This window comes from Hetaerina americana, unplaced genomic scaffold (genome assembly GCF_022747635.1).
Source record: "Hetaerina americana unplaced genomic scaffold, ioHetAmer1.1.p SCAF_130, whole genome shotgun sequence".
NCBI lineage: Eukaryota > Metazoa > Arthropoda > Insecta > Odonata > Calopterygidae > Hetaerina > Hetaerina americana.
In genome coordinates, this window is record NW_027286404.1 from 715,414 (window position 1) to 730,567 (window position 15,154).

General features: G+C 42.4%; 1 protein-coding gene across 1 annotated transcript; it reads right to left on the reverse strand.

The window, feature by feature from the left end:
- Window positions 1–9,670: 9,670 nt before the first annotated feature.
- Window positions 9,671–13,046, reverse strand: LOC139686174 (uncharacterized). Its single transcript, XM_071583356.1, has 2 exons — window positions 12,111–13,046; window positions 9,671–9,790 (listed from the first exon to the last, which is right to left on the reverse strand). Exons 1-2 carry the CDS (start codon window positions 13,044–13,046, stop codon window positions 9,671–9,673), a joined length of 1,056 nt encoding a protein of 351 aa, XP_071439457.1.
- Window positions 13,047–15,154: the final 2,108 nt, after the last annotated feature.

Consider the following 15,154-nt stretch of genomic DNA (forward strand, 5'->3'; position numbering starts at 1 on the left):
GGGCACCTGAACCTCCACCTAATCTGTGTGATTTTTTGGGTACCAGATCTTCCTGGGAAACCAGGAAGATCTGGTACCAAAAGATCTGGCACAGGGAAAGGAACCGGCCCCCCTACCCTGATGTGTGAAGTTCACACGCCGTATAAGGCATTAAGCAAGGCATTAGGGTGAATTCTACCATCACCTGCCAAACCGACTGCAGAGTTTTCTGTTTATGGTTTACATACCTATGGTTTCTGCTGGTCGCCACGGTTTGCGTGCGTGTGTTGGAACTGTGAATATAAAAATTTTGAAAAAGTTGTTTTTTTCATGACACGTCTGGATGGGCAGTCGTTGGAATTTGTTTGTCGTTGGATGGCCGTAGAAAATCTTATGATAACGCAGACTATAAAAAATCTGACTCTACCATTTTTGCCAAAATAATTAATTCAACTGATCATAAAAACCTGTGATGCAACGTTTGAAATATTTTCTGTAGCATTACCCGTTGAGCAAATCTTTGTTTGATGGGTGCTGCAACAGAAATGCTATGGGTAAAATGAATTGAAACTATCTCCCTGTTTTCTGTAAAACCCGTCCGTCTACAGTGCAACAGTCACCGCTCCCTATGATAAGAAATTCCAATCTCCTATCATTCGTTAATTTTTCTCGCGAAAGGTTATTATCACAAAAGAATGCTTAGATTCTCGGCATCACATTCATTTACTTAAGCATCTTCATTCGATGACTCATTTCACCAATTAAATATATGGATGCCTATGGGGGCCAGGCGATGCTTCATGGCTCTGTTTCGCCAACCCGTTGGGTTACCATATCCTCAAATGCCAGTATGAGGTCATCCCCCAATGGCACCAACTAACTAGTTCTTTGGAATCCCAAACAAAGCAAAGCTGTAATCCTAGGCTATTTCCAACAATATATTTACTCTTTTACTCATAAATTCAATGAAATTTAAAGCACATCGTATTTTTGCGAAACCATAATCGAGTATTCCTTCGAGTACTTTTATGCAATTTTAAAACTCCTGCACTTTTCTCATTAGGCCTGATTTTTCTAAACGGTCAATTGCGCTGGTGCAAAAAGTTTTAAAAAATTTTGCCGAACAAATATCTAAAAATAGAATATTACCAAACACAATTCCTTTCACAGAAGAGCCATTCTTTTTCTTCTCCATGACCCACTGTTCCCGCGTTGACGAGATGAGCCTTTCAACACAAGCATTACGAACTTCCGTCCGCCATAAACTCTTCGTCCATCTTCCAGGACATTTTAACTACTTCTACATTTCCCCGGGATATACTATCAAGATACACCAAACTAAAGCTCCACTGAAGAGCCGTCGCATCGTCAAATTCAGATTAATATCCTTCATGGATGTTTTCAAACTAAAACTTAAAACCGTTCTAATTCACTTCATTCATTTCCATATAAAACTTGAAGCCATTCGTGTTCACCTTTTTATGACTCCAAAATCTCTTTAACCTAATGCTTTCTTTGATTCATCCCATCTAATGAGTTTAAAGTCATAGCAGCATAGGAAGCATCCCTCTCATGAAGACGATCACGTAATCTTCATCACATCTGCGAGAGCTTTTCTTCATTCTTTAGATGACTGTTATATCCATGGAGTTCACCATATAAATAATATTCTATAAGTATATCTGTCACTAACTAGGGCCATCAAGGGGTTTTAGCACAGTTTGTGGGTGCCTTAAGAAAGGAGGAATTGCGAAGACAAGCACACGTGAAAGGAAGACTCGAGAGATGGAAATTTTTCTTCAAGTCTCTGAAAAGCTGGAAATGAAGACAGTCACCACTCGTGTGTGGCTGAGGAGTGGCAAATACTCTATTAAAAAAATCTCAAAATTACTTCTGATAATCATCAATCAAATATATACAAATGGAGTAATGTGTAAGGATTTCCTGTATAAATCCCAAAGAGTAAATCTCAAGTAGGTCATGTTCATACTGGATTCAGTCGCTTAGTAAACGTGCAGGCCGGCCCATTCCAACCATTGATCTGCTAATTGGCCTCTGAAGTTAGCGAAAATATTATCACCATCTTTTGTTGCTAGTCTCCCTAATATTGTGGAATATTAATAGAAATATCACACACAAAAACCACGTCCTTATTCTATGCTTTCAAAATTTCGTTTCACTGATGTAATTTCCAATATGGACGCAGTTTCGATCGCCCCATATCCAATATTGACTCATTGGTAACCCGCTACTCTTATGATTACATCGATAAATGATAATGACGAAGATTTTCACACCACTGTGGTTGCATGTATTCGTCGATAAACCACCAACGGGAATGTCTTCAAGGCCTCTACCGCCAAAGAACCATAGTTGAACTCACTATACTCATAACTTCGGTTTTGGTGGGCCCGCAAGAGATTTTTGCAAATATTTTAAGGCCCAAGAAAATTTGTCCTAGCAGTCTGGAAATGCAATTTATAAGCAAAACTGTTATGGTGTACAATGCTACGGAATACAAGTGCAGCAGTTAGTACATTGACTTCAAGTTCACTGCTCGAATTTGCGAAAGTTCTTGCCGCTTTTCCCAATGAACTTGCCCACCGAACATATTTCATATGCTCTTATGTTTCGATTTGGTGCTCTGAATCATGGGCAACATGGTTCTTGTCTGAAACACGGGAATGTCTGCGCAGCAAGCCGTTCCAAGTTGTACAATGCGCCTCCCGGTCTTCTCTCCCGGAACAAAAACAAGGATATTTTCGTTTGAGGTCTTCCGTAAATGGACATTTCTCTTCGCCATTGTGAGGTGCTTTTATTACCTACAGAAAACCTCTATGCTAATAAAAAGAAAACACTAATAACATAAAAAAATAGGGAAATGATATTAATATTCGATTATCACTAAGTATTCAAGAATATATACTCTCTAACACATACTCTAAATCATATCTTGTACAGAAAAATTATAGAGTGAGCATTAAACATCGTATAATTTACTGCTTTAGTTATTCATGCAGTTTGCCACCATCAGCGTATTATAAAATTCAAAAGGTACTGAAGTAAAGTGCGATATGTTATAGAAATGCATAACGGTTGTGCTGCTTGAATTTACGCATGCCATTGGTATACTGGGGAGAAGAAAGAAGAGTGGGGTATTAGTTACTCTGGAGAAGGGGATGCCGCAATACAACCTCAAGATAAACCATTATATTATATTATTGAGACTATTGGAGAAAAAAATTAAGTTTATACAAGGTTTGTCCCAAAATTAGTAGGACTGAGTCGAATTAAAATAATGTATCACCAGAATTGATGAATTCATTCAAAAGTCTTGTAAGTAGCATCCTTTGTGCGTCGACACACCGCTGCCAGGAGTGGGTTTTCCACGCCTCGTCGGCCTTCTGGAAGGTGCCGCCCGAAATGCTGCTAAGCTCCATCGTCACGACCCGTTGTAACGTTTCCATCGGGCCGTGATGACGTCTTTTCAGCACGGATTTGAGGCAAGGGAAGAGGAAGATGTCTAGTAAGACGTTTTCTTAAAAATTTGGACCCTACCTCACTTAGTCGAGAAGCTCTTGGCAGATTTGCGGGCGACTTTCCTTTTATTCGTCCAAAAGCACTCGCGGCACCAACTTCACACACACCTTTCTCATGGCTATATTTTGGGTCACAAGTCATTACACATCACTTTTAGGAATGCCAAGTTTGGGGAGGTGCTGCAAAATATTCTCAGGTTGATCACCATGATAAAATCCCTGTCACTTTGATCACTAATATCGTCCAGAGAAATGAGTGTAAATTAGTGTATTTTAGGCCAGCGCTATTAGCTCAGAAGGACTGCATAATAGCAGTCTCTATACAACTGCATAGTATATTAATTATTATTAACATATGTAAAAAATTTATTTACCAAAGGTGATGCAAAGAGAATTAAGTAATTTTATTGAATGGGCAAAAGAGTAGTAGTAGTAGTATTTAGGGGAGGCGATCTACAGCTAAAGTAATTTGCGGCATTAGGGCTGGACAGGAGACGTTGAAGGGTGGAGAGAAACCCGGCGTCAGCGTAAGCCTACTCTTATCGAAAGGCACCAATGGGTCCGCAGTTTAACGTCCCATCCGACGAATGGCGTACTAACTCAAAGTGCTCTCAACAAAGCACCTCTAGTAGGGATCGGGATACCGCTGAAAAAAACATTGCCGCCGTCGGGATTCGAACCCGGGCCCTTTTTTCGATACCCGATCGTGAATTACCTGAAGATCTGAATGGACTCCGAATAAATTGCAGATGCCTACAAAAGAGAAAAACTCGAAACCCTGAAATTGCAAAAAACCTACTGGGGCAACTTTTGGAACTCGTTAAATACGGATGCACGGTGACCCTAATCAGGCGTGGCAGTGGCAGACTACATATGGATTGAAATTGGCCAAAAAATATACATTGTCCTCATTTCTGGACGGCGCCGTTCCCGGACGGAGCTTTAGGATTACCCTGATCATTTATCACCATCAATACCAAAGACACCGCACGCCTCGGGAATGGGGTGACAAACGCCGTCTGCTGCCTGCCTCGTCGGTGATGGTCGGAGGACTCGTCTTGCCATGCACGCCCGACTTCGTGCGATTTCTTATAGGAACCATCTCCTGGACACGAGGGGATTATGATGTCTCAAGACGAATGCGTGGAGCAACACGAAGAAAACAAAATGGACGCGAAGGAAAACGAGGGAAGAAACGCTTAGGCTTGGTGGGGGGGGGATTGTTGGGCGAAATCCAAAGGAGACAGGAAAGGTGGACGCAGAGTATTTTAATTTGGGATGGAATGTTGAAGACTGCTCTGGAGAGGAGGGTGTTAAGCAAGCGTGCAGGGGGAGGAAAGGGATAGGAATATTGACGGAATGAATGGAAACAGGAAGCATGGGGAATTGAGGAAGGGTTTATTGTAATGTGGGGTGTGACACGGAAGATGGATGTCACTCCGAATTTAAAAAATATTTTGGCGGCACATTACGAAAATCTAATGCAGACTTTCATATTAAAAAAATTAAAGAAAAATTAAGACTTTCGAGTCGAAAAACAGAATACCCAAAACCTTACGGAACTTCAAAATTAAAATGCTAAATGGGCTCCTGAGGTTAAGTTCATAAAAGAAAATATGTTAGAAATCACCTATTCGGTTATTACCAAGGGAAACAATTTCGCGCCTATACCTAAAGTAATCACATATTGATATCATCGGATCCTTAGGATACGAGGTCAACGAAGTCCTGGGTACTAGCCTAGGAAATAAGGAGCAAGTTTTGTCGGTCCTGAAAAGGGCATTACTACCCTGCTCCATCGGCCAGAGAGAAGAGCAGGCCGAACTCAGCGCCCTGCGCGGGAAGAAAGATATCAGCATCATGCCAAATAACACAGGAAACGATAGGAAACGGCTCTCACAACAATGGCAGAAGACTACCTTAAAATTGGAGAGATTCTTTCAAACAAAACTTGCCGGAGCCAGGCGGGACGAGAACTAGAAACATGGTCCCCCCAATGAAGAAATCTAGCCTCCCAGCTGTATGTTTGGAACCTCTAGCACCCAGCAAATCCTGGAATATGTAGATAGCCCAAACTCCATAAGCCAGATAAATCCTAACGACCGATCGTGAGTACCATTTGAACGCCTACCTACGACTCGATCGAACACCTTACGAAAATCCATACATCCCGGCACTGTTCCTGTGTTTATATGAAAATCGGGATGGGAGTTCTGCTGAATTTGCGAGCATGCTAAAAGAGATTCAACTGAAGGAATCCGATATCATGATCATTTTCGTCGTGGTGTCTCTATTCAACCCAGTCCCGCTTTCCGACGCCTTGAATCGCCTGGTGGAACACACCATTATACGGACGGCTAGCTCTCATATCGAATCGGAGTGGCAAATACCTCAGAAATAAAACACCTCAACAAGACCCAACGAAATGGTTGTAATGAGTGGCAAATATCTTTGACCCTAAGAAACTCCTTCAAGGCACGTGGTAGCCATGCGCGGGAGATGAACAAGGTACTTACTTGTCTGCCTGCCATGCATCTCCACTGAATCCGCGGTAAAACCTCAAGAATATTTCGGGGAACGAATATTACCACAATACACCGGTCAACAACCGAATTAAGGGAACAGCTCTCTATTGTGAAGAATCCAATTCTTACTTCTGACTTATGGGATTATCCGAACCTCTGTGTGTGCGATGAAATTTACGTTTGGGGAAATAACGTCACGATCAAAAACAGAATAAAAAGGACATTGAAGTCAGGCGGGATTGAGACAGTTGGAGAAATCAGCATTCGCCGAGCGGTCAACCGTGATCACGCCGTTAATTAGGACGAGACGGGATTATTTTGCCGTTGGCAGGGATATTGGGATCGGTTACCTAAAGAGGCTAATGAAATCTGCCTCCGCAAGAAATATTTTACAATGGAATCAGGTTTTCACTTGTAAACCTGCTCTGAAATGTATTCATGAAACCAGGAAAAAGGACAGCCATTTAGGAGACGCCTTGACGTAAGCAGCTCTCCGGACCGATCAAGGGGGCCTCGTGATTCTAGGGATTTTCCAGGAGATTTTACGCAGTCTATTTGATTTGATCGACCCAGTATTTCGTGGGATGTTAGCCTAATTTTTCGTCTTTTGTACAATTGGGTCTTATGCTGTTACCAGGTTCAGGATGACTTTTTTGTTTAAAAAATACTTTTTTGCAAGTGTGAAAATATTGTGCTATTGCTACTTTGTCTAGTTAAAAAACATTATTTAAATAAAGTTGCTATAGCTAATAACAAGTCCAAGAGTGTTGGAGATTTTCTTGACTCATTTAATTGTGGATATAAATAAAAATAAACAAATATGTATTTAAAGTTTGTACTCTTGAATATAAAAATATTGGAAAGCCATATAAATGGAAATTAGATAGCTATGTAAAGAAAATTTGAGTAGTATCCTCGTATTATCAGATGGTAGTTATTTATCCAAATGAAGAAAGTCAGGAGTAATAACTACAGATATTTCTAAATAATTTATTTATCAGCGGTAAGGAAAACTTAAATATAAGGGCTAAGGAAAATTGTTCTGCCAGGGAATTTCGTGCGATTTTTCTTTCGCCGATGACCCTTACGATAGCTATGGTGCTTGAAAGGAAGGTGTTGACTACAGCCAGAAAGTCACAAGAAAGTCGCAGTTCACACACTGTACACAAAAAGGTTTCACCAAAGCGAGTGACAGGGATAATATAGTATCTCTACTAGAAAATTCAGAAGACAAAATAGATTTAGGATCCTAATGAATACAAAGAGCAGCAATAAGTGCGTAGTAGCCTTGCCGGAAGCGGTAGAGATACGACAGCTTCAATGAAAATATCAGTGTTTCAAAAATCATACCGACTGCTGAACATATATGACGAAATTTGGAGCAGGGAAGAAGGACGACTGCTATGAAATGGCAGTTAGTGCGCGAATAAACACTCAAAGTTTATCTCAATTACACCACGTTTCTCATGTTCGAAACGCAATGCATGACTATATGGGCTGAATGAAGCCTCTACCAAGGACCACACTGAAAGTAGGTTGAGTTGCATGGCTGTATTCGGCTTAGGGATGATTAATAAATGCAATACAACTCAATTTATCGACCTCCTTGACGAATTTTGCCTTAAATGATGGTATTATTTAGATTTCACCGTAAAGTAGTTAATTTGGAGCCAAAGCAGTATACTAAAATAGTTATAGCGCTTGTAAATCAAAATGATGAATTAAATAGTTCAACAGCTAATCGATTTTTCAATATTAAGTCTTTCACTGTTGACGTGTTATAATGGATTTCACTTTCGCATGACTCGCGGGAATATATTTTTACAGGTCTTTTCCGTAACAGCCATTAGAGTTTAATCGTAAGCAAGTTTTAAAACCTGAACTGGGAGGGTTTTTCGTGTGGTACTACAAGGTCTGCCCCAAAACGTAGAATGATTGTTTCCCGCTGACTTGGGCAGTTGGAGTGAGGCGGGAGAGGTGGAGGAAGGCCTTTAGAAAGCAACGCGGCCCACGTCAGTTGCCTGCGTGCCGTCATAGTGTGCGGGTCGCCTGCCAGACTGGACACGTGCTCGAGTGCCGCGTCACGAATCACGATACCACGTTCCATGGAACAACTAAACACGGTAATATTCCGTGTTAAGCTGAGGTAATCGTGTTCGGAGACCATGACCACGGATTAGGATGCTTATTGCCCAAGACGTTCGGTGACGGCATAGAGGAGGTTAACGATGAGAAAAGACCTGGAGGTTCTTCAACGACACCGTGTGACGAAAATATGCATTAATTTGACAGATATCCTCGATTCCGATCGACGCCTGGCTGTCGGAATGTTAGAAGAAGGATGCAATATTCCGAAAAAAACACAGTGCATCGCATTCTTCCTGAAGAATTAGCCATGAGAAAAGTGCGTACCATGATGGTCCCCAAGGTGTTGCTGGAGGGTCTGAAGGCTGCTCGTATGCCAATCTCGCGTCATACTATGTTAAATGGAAAAATTTTGCCCTATTGATATCATATTAAGGTATCGTATTCACGTAAGATTGACACTCAGGGTGAATATTTGGAAACGTTGAGAAAAAAGGCAGCATTAGTAAAAATCATTTCAATTTTGTTGACTGGAATACTAATTTGCATAAAAACATATATTTCAAGGAACGGAGAAAAACGCACAATTTGGTGGTGTAAGATTGTAAAGGAAAGGCAATCATACGTTATATCCCATGACAAGCTTTTGTTAAAAGATTGATACCCCATGGTTGGGTATTCATTATTTATTAAACGGCCTTATTACGGACACATAAATTTAAGTTTCAGTTAGAATATGTAATAACTAGCCAATTGAGACGATTAGAGATGCCTTATAATATATTTTCTTATAATATCTTATCTATATTTCGTAGCCAGGGTATTTTATATTTTACAAAGAATGAGCCCATGAAAGCAAAATGAAACGACTTGAGTAGTATTTATCGCATCAGTTATCATTGAGGTGGGGGACAGAGATATGTGAAATTTAAAAGTGCTGGATGATTTTAAGTCACTTTGCAATAAATGACTGCATAATCAATGATGGAAGAGTAAGTCAATCATACTCTTCCTGCAAGTTGGAGGATCGATGAAGCAGATAAAATTTCAATCCAATTGTCTAAAATTATATTTTGCCTCTCGTGGATATGCGAAAGTTAATATGATAACCTTCAGAATAAGATTATAGTGTCTATATTTTTGCCATAGAGAAGAATGGTGTCATTTCCTGTGAGGTGATCAGGCTTCGAATATTTTTACAAAATATGCATATCGATAGAGATTTGAGTGTGATGGTAACTATTTTAATATCAAATGACCGGCAACCGATAAATATTTAATAAAAAGGATTGGTTTTCCATATCACAATCCAAAGAATTCTGTGCAGAACATGCCTCTCGGAATGGCTAATGGGAAGCAAAAAAATATTAATCTTTCAAGAATGAGATCAATCCTCTCAGAAATGCCCTCTGCCTTCATAGGACTACACCCGGTCAACTGGGTAAAGCAGGGTTGAAGGACTGGCACTTTGTCTCAACGGCACCTCCTCCTTGTCTAAGACCCCATCGTGTCAGGAGAGGACTCATTGGTGAGCATTGGGGGTTAAGTGCTCGGGGCTGGAATGAATGACATGGAAGGGCCAAGGGAAGGTGTACCATTTGAATCGAAAGCCAAGGGAGGCTGGAAGGTCCCCGAAGACCCGATGGCCCTGGGCATCTCACCCTAAAGGGGCAAGATGCATTCATTCACCAAACACTATCTCATCCCTCGTCTGAAAGAACGTCTCATGATTTCGCATGATTAGGAATAAGAATTTTACGTTAGTATTATTGACACATGTAATGCAGTTCAAACAAGAACTATTGTAGATATCTAGTGGTTTTGAAATGCCAGGTATGCAGGAATGAAAATAACTTTTTAAGTGCTCTCAGGATTTACTCTTTTGATCAACTCAATTGTTACATTTCCCCTTAAAATCGGAAAAAGTAGACAATGATTCAGATTACCGCATTTATTAATCAATGGGAAAATGATTTCTAACCTTATTTATCGTAATAAATGCTTTGGAAAACGATGGGAAAGGAATATGTAGATGAGCAATACTTTGGGAGAGTAATTATATTGGCGGGCGATAATTCAATCTTTTCATGAAGAACGTTGAATGATTATTTAAAGGTATGAATGCCTAAAATATTGTGTAATTAGGTAATCCAGTTCATTGAAGTCAGACATGGTATGACTTATTAAATAGTTATTGACTCAGTCACTAATAGCATAAAAAGTTTACTGCTAGGAAATATGGATCACCCTCCCATGGACTAAAACCTTAACGTGGTTGAAGGGCTTATGCGTTCCGATGACCCCTAGAGCTGTGCTGACGGGACCATTGATAGTTGCTCCTAGTAGAGCCCCAGAAGAAAGGTAGTCCGCGCGGGGTCTGTTCCTCAGTAAGGCGGCTGCAAAGGCTTCTGACCCCAGTGGGGCGGCCATTGAGTGATGGAACTACGTTAAAAACACTATCGTGGACGTTACCGGGAAACCACCTCCCCATGCTCCTCTAACTCTATTCAGTCCTCATCCTCGGAAGACGAATCTGCCCCAGAACCCCTGCCTCAACCCTCAGCCATGTCGCTCCCTTCCCTGTAAATTGTCACCAGACTGGACAAAAGGCTTCTTCGAGTAGAACCAGCGCTAATCAAACCAGCGAAACCAAAAAAGAAAGCCAAAACCCAAGACACGCCTGCGGCCGCTTCTTTCGTTGCCACTAATTCTGTCAACACCACGATTCCTGCTAATAATGAAAACCTAGCGGGGAGGAGTGATGAGTGTATTCCTGAGCCTCCACAAGAAACTCGACCCTAGACACTTCAATATGAACCGCATCCATCGCCTGTTTCTGTAAGCCTGCCGGAACACGTCTGTACCTCAAAGAGCTTCCGCAAGCCGCCCAAGAAGAAGGCTGGTCTACTGTCACTCGGAAAAATAAGTTCTCCAAACTTCCCACTCCTTCCATCCCAGCAAATACAACCCTTCCTGTTGAATCCCGCTCTACCAATAACCTTCCTCCTATTCGCCTTTCCGCTTCCCAATCCTATCAAAAATACCTCCTACAGCTATCTCGTCTGATCAGTCATCAACCAATAATAACCTATAATAACTCCTAAATTCATATCCACCCCAAATCCCCAAAAGACGATCGAAAAATCCGTTCATTGCTTTATTCCAATCACCTTCCCTACTTCACTAACCCCATGCCCTCTGAAAGGCGACGAGCCTTTGTGATGAAAGGCATTCCTCCTATAACCTCCACTGAGCAAATTTCCAAAGACCTTGATGAAGCCTGCTTCACTCTAAGGGGTATTTTAAATTCAAGAAGTTCTCTCGGGTTTCCCACCGGTTCAGGTTGCAGTACACCGACGTTTCGAAGGCTGACTCTGCCATCGTCTTCAGGGTGAAGTATTGAGCATGAAAAAGGCCTGGTATTTATACACTCCGCCGGGGCTCAAGTGTGCCCTGATTGGCCGTAAGCGTTAGTGTGCTCCGCTACGGCCAATCGGGTGCGTTCCCTTGCATTCTTAATTTTCTTTAGCACTGGCTTCCATGTTTTACTGATTTGGAAGCCGTTGTCTCTGTTGAAAAGTTTGGTGTCTAGTTTGATTTCAACGGCTTCTTTCACCACGCGATCCCAATAGCCGTTAGCGTGGCATAGCCTCTTCGTGCCGGTAAAGTTAATTCTGTGGTCGTTGTTCAGGCAATGTTCGGCGACCGCAGATTTCTCTGGGTATAATAATCTGATGCACCTCTCGTGTTCCTTCAGGCGTGTTTCTATGGTGCGGCCGGTCTCCCCAATGTATGCTTGGCCGCACTCGCAAGGAATCCGGTACACTCCTGAGGTCTTCAATCCCCGTTTGTCTTTCGCTGTGTCAAGGACTGATTGCAGCTTTCTTATTGGTTTGTGGATCGTTTCCACCTTGTATTTCCTTAATATTCTAGAGATTTTATTGGAAATCGTAGAGATAAACGGAATGCAGGCTCTCGCAACAGGTTTTTCTGCCTCTTCTCTCCGACCTTCAGGATTCGTGAAGGCCCTTTTAAGGGCCATGTTGATTTCCCGGGTTCCATATCCATTCTGCTGGAACGTCTTCCTTAGGTGTTTTATTTCCGCCTCCAGGTGCTCTTGGTCCGAAACTGAAGTGGCTCGGTGCACGAGTGTGGAGATTACTCCTCTCTTTTGTGCGGGATGATGATGACTTCTCCCGTTCAGGTATAGGTCGGTGTGGGTCGGTTTTCGATAGACTTGATGGCCTAAGCTGCCGTCCCTTTTCCTTTCGATCAGAATATCGAGGAAGGGCAGGCGTTTATTCTTCTCAGTCTCCATGGTGAACTGGATGTTCGGGTGGACACTATTCATATGGCCGAGGAATTCGGTGAGTGCTTCCGTTCCGTGGGGCCACACGATGAAGGTGTCATCCACATATCTGAAGAAGTATTTTGGCCTTAAGGGTGCTGTTCTAAGTGCTCTCTCTTCGAAGTCCTCCATGTAGAAGTTCGCAATTGCCGGTGACAATGGAGAACCCATGGGGACTCCCTCCACCTGCTCGTAAAATTTGCCATTGTAGAGGAAATATGTCGAGGTCAGGACGTGGCGGAAGAGATCGACGGTCTTCTCATCGAACCGTGCTTGGAGAAGCAGCAAAGTGTCTTTGATCGGCACCTTCGTGAATAGCGATATGACGTCAAAGCTCGCTAAAATGTCTTGGTTGTCCAAGCGAATATCACGTAGGGTTTTGACAAATTCTGCAGAGTTCTTAATATGGTGCTCGCATGATCCCACAAAAGGCGCCAGGATCCCGGTAAGGTGTTTAGCCAAATTATACGTTGGTGCCCCTATGGAACTCACAATTGGTCTTAGGGGTGCTCCTTCTTTGTGGATCTTGGGCAGTCCATAGAGTCTCGGTGGGACGGGCGCTTGTGGCATTAGGTTTCTGTTGGCCTCGGAGCCGGGCAATGATTTTTTGAAAATTTTTTGGGTATTTTAAAATTACAGTCAGACCTTCATGAACTTACTTCCTTCACCAACCTTAAAATTACACCAGAAGACCCATCCCGTGAGAGTGATCTGCTACAACTCAAATCATACTGCGGGATAGATATAAAAATTGAGGAATTTATTCCCTCGATAAATCCTGCCCAATGTGCTGAATGCCAGCGGTTTAGCCATGCCAGAAACTATTGCCGTCTTCCGGGATCACATCAAATCCAAATGCCCTATCTCTCTGCTGACAGCCCCAGTTACTGCTGTAACTGTGGCGGCCCGCATGCAGCGACCTATCGCGGATGCCCAGCATTCCTTGCAGCTAAAATCCACAAATTAGGCCAACCTATCCCGGACCCAAACCAAACTTACCTCCACCCCCTCCCCCCTTAGAAAATTTTTGGGATAAAAGAGCATTAGCGAAAAACACCCATCATAACCCCTCTTTCACTCCTAATGAAATTCCCAGCCTTAGAGTCACTCACATCCCTCCGCCGCCCTCAACCACTTCTCCGGTAACCCCATCTATCTGTCCCCCCCTCCTCCCTTTATTCCTCTTCCTCCTCTTGCACCAACTTTCGATTTCAACCCCAACATTCTGAAGATCCCTATTATCCCCCCTCTTCCTTCATTCCAAGATGCTCCAGCCATACCCCCTCCTGAAGCTTCATCCTTTAATCTTGGACCCAACTCCAATGTTATCCGATATCTCTCTTCCCCTCCAATCTTCCAACCCATTAATAGCTTAGCTCCTACCGTCCTCATTCCACCAAACGGATCCTTCCTCTCCTCTCTTTAACTGGCCTGCCTTGGTACAGCAATCTACTTCCTTTTTGTCACAATTAATCAATGCACCAACATGCGACAGGTAAATAATATTTCTAAACTTTTTCTCCTCCCTGGCCTCTATATTACTTAATAATGGCTGCTCATCAAACGATTAGAATCTTCCAAATATCTCTCCTCTCCTGGAATTGTAATGCTGCCCGCTCCAAACTTACCGAAATCCATCTGCTCATTGAACAACACACACCTGACATAATCGCACTATCCGAAACACAACTTACCCATAGAGACAGCCTTCAAATTCCTGCCTACACCACATCGGACTCGACCGCGAACACACAGACAATGCAAACCCTAAAGGGGGAGTGGCTATCAGCATAAAATCTAAACTAAAACATACACACCTACCACTAGTAACACCTAGCCTTGAAGATAACGGTCTTTCAGTCCACACAGTTATTGGCCACCTTAGCATCTTCAGTGTTTACATAACTCCTAAACAAGCGTCCATCCCCAAACTAAAAGAAATATCTCACCATACCCTACCAACCATAATTATGGGAGATTTCAACAGCAAACACTCCCATCGGGGCTGTCGTACTACCAACGATAAAAGATGAGCACTATTTAAGCTCACTCAGGACCTAGACATCCCCATTCATGCCCCAACTGAATACACACACATCCCTAGACGACAAGGCACTGACACATCCGACATTCTCGACATTGCAATATCCAACAACTGCCCATTCCACATCCCAGACAAAGTTTTACATCATCATTCATTCGATCACCAACCACTAATATATTCAATGGAAACTGCATCAGTGGCCACGCTTCACATCTCCTCTTGAACACATAACTGGGCTAAATTTGAAATAAAACATAGCTGATTCATTCTCAGCCAATTCCCCTCATTTAACAATTAATCAATCATCCATAGATCTCAGCATAAATACACTAACTGACCATATCAACACAGGTCTCAATGAGTCATTGAATGACCCTATCATAAAACCTCTTCTCTCCTCCGCTCTCCCTACATACATTTAAAACACTGATCACAGACAGGAACAGACTGAGAAAGCTATACCAGAAGACCAGATCGCCTCACGTAAAAAACAATACACCACTTTACACTCAGCGGTTAAGCGAGAATTACAAGAGCACGGAAACACACAATGGGGCAACAAACCTAGCCACTCTTAACCGTGATGACAGCTCCCTTTGGAAAATCGAGCGTTTCCTCAAAAACACTGCCAAAA

Excerpts from the sequence above, each read along its gene's own strand:
- LOC139686174 (XM_071583356.1), bottom strand. The coding sequence starts at position 13,046 with ATGCCACAAGCGCCCGTCCCACCGAGACTCTATGGACTGCCCAAGATC. Across the intron at positions 9,791-12,110 it reads GAGAAGAGGCAGAAAAACCT|GGTGAGATGCCCAGGGCCAT; the intron begins GTTGCGAGAGCC and ends TTGCCCCTTTAG.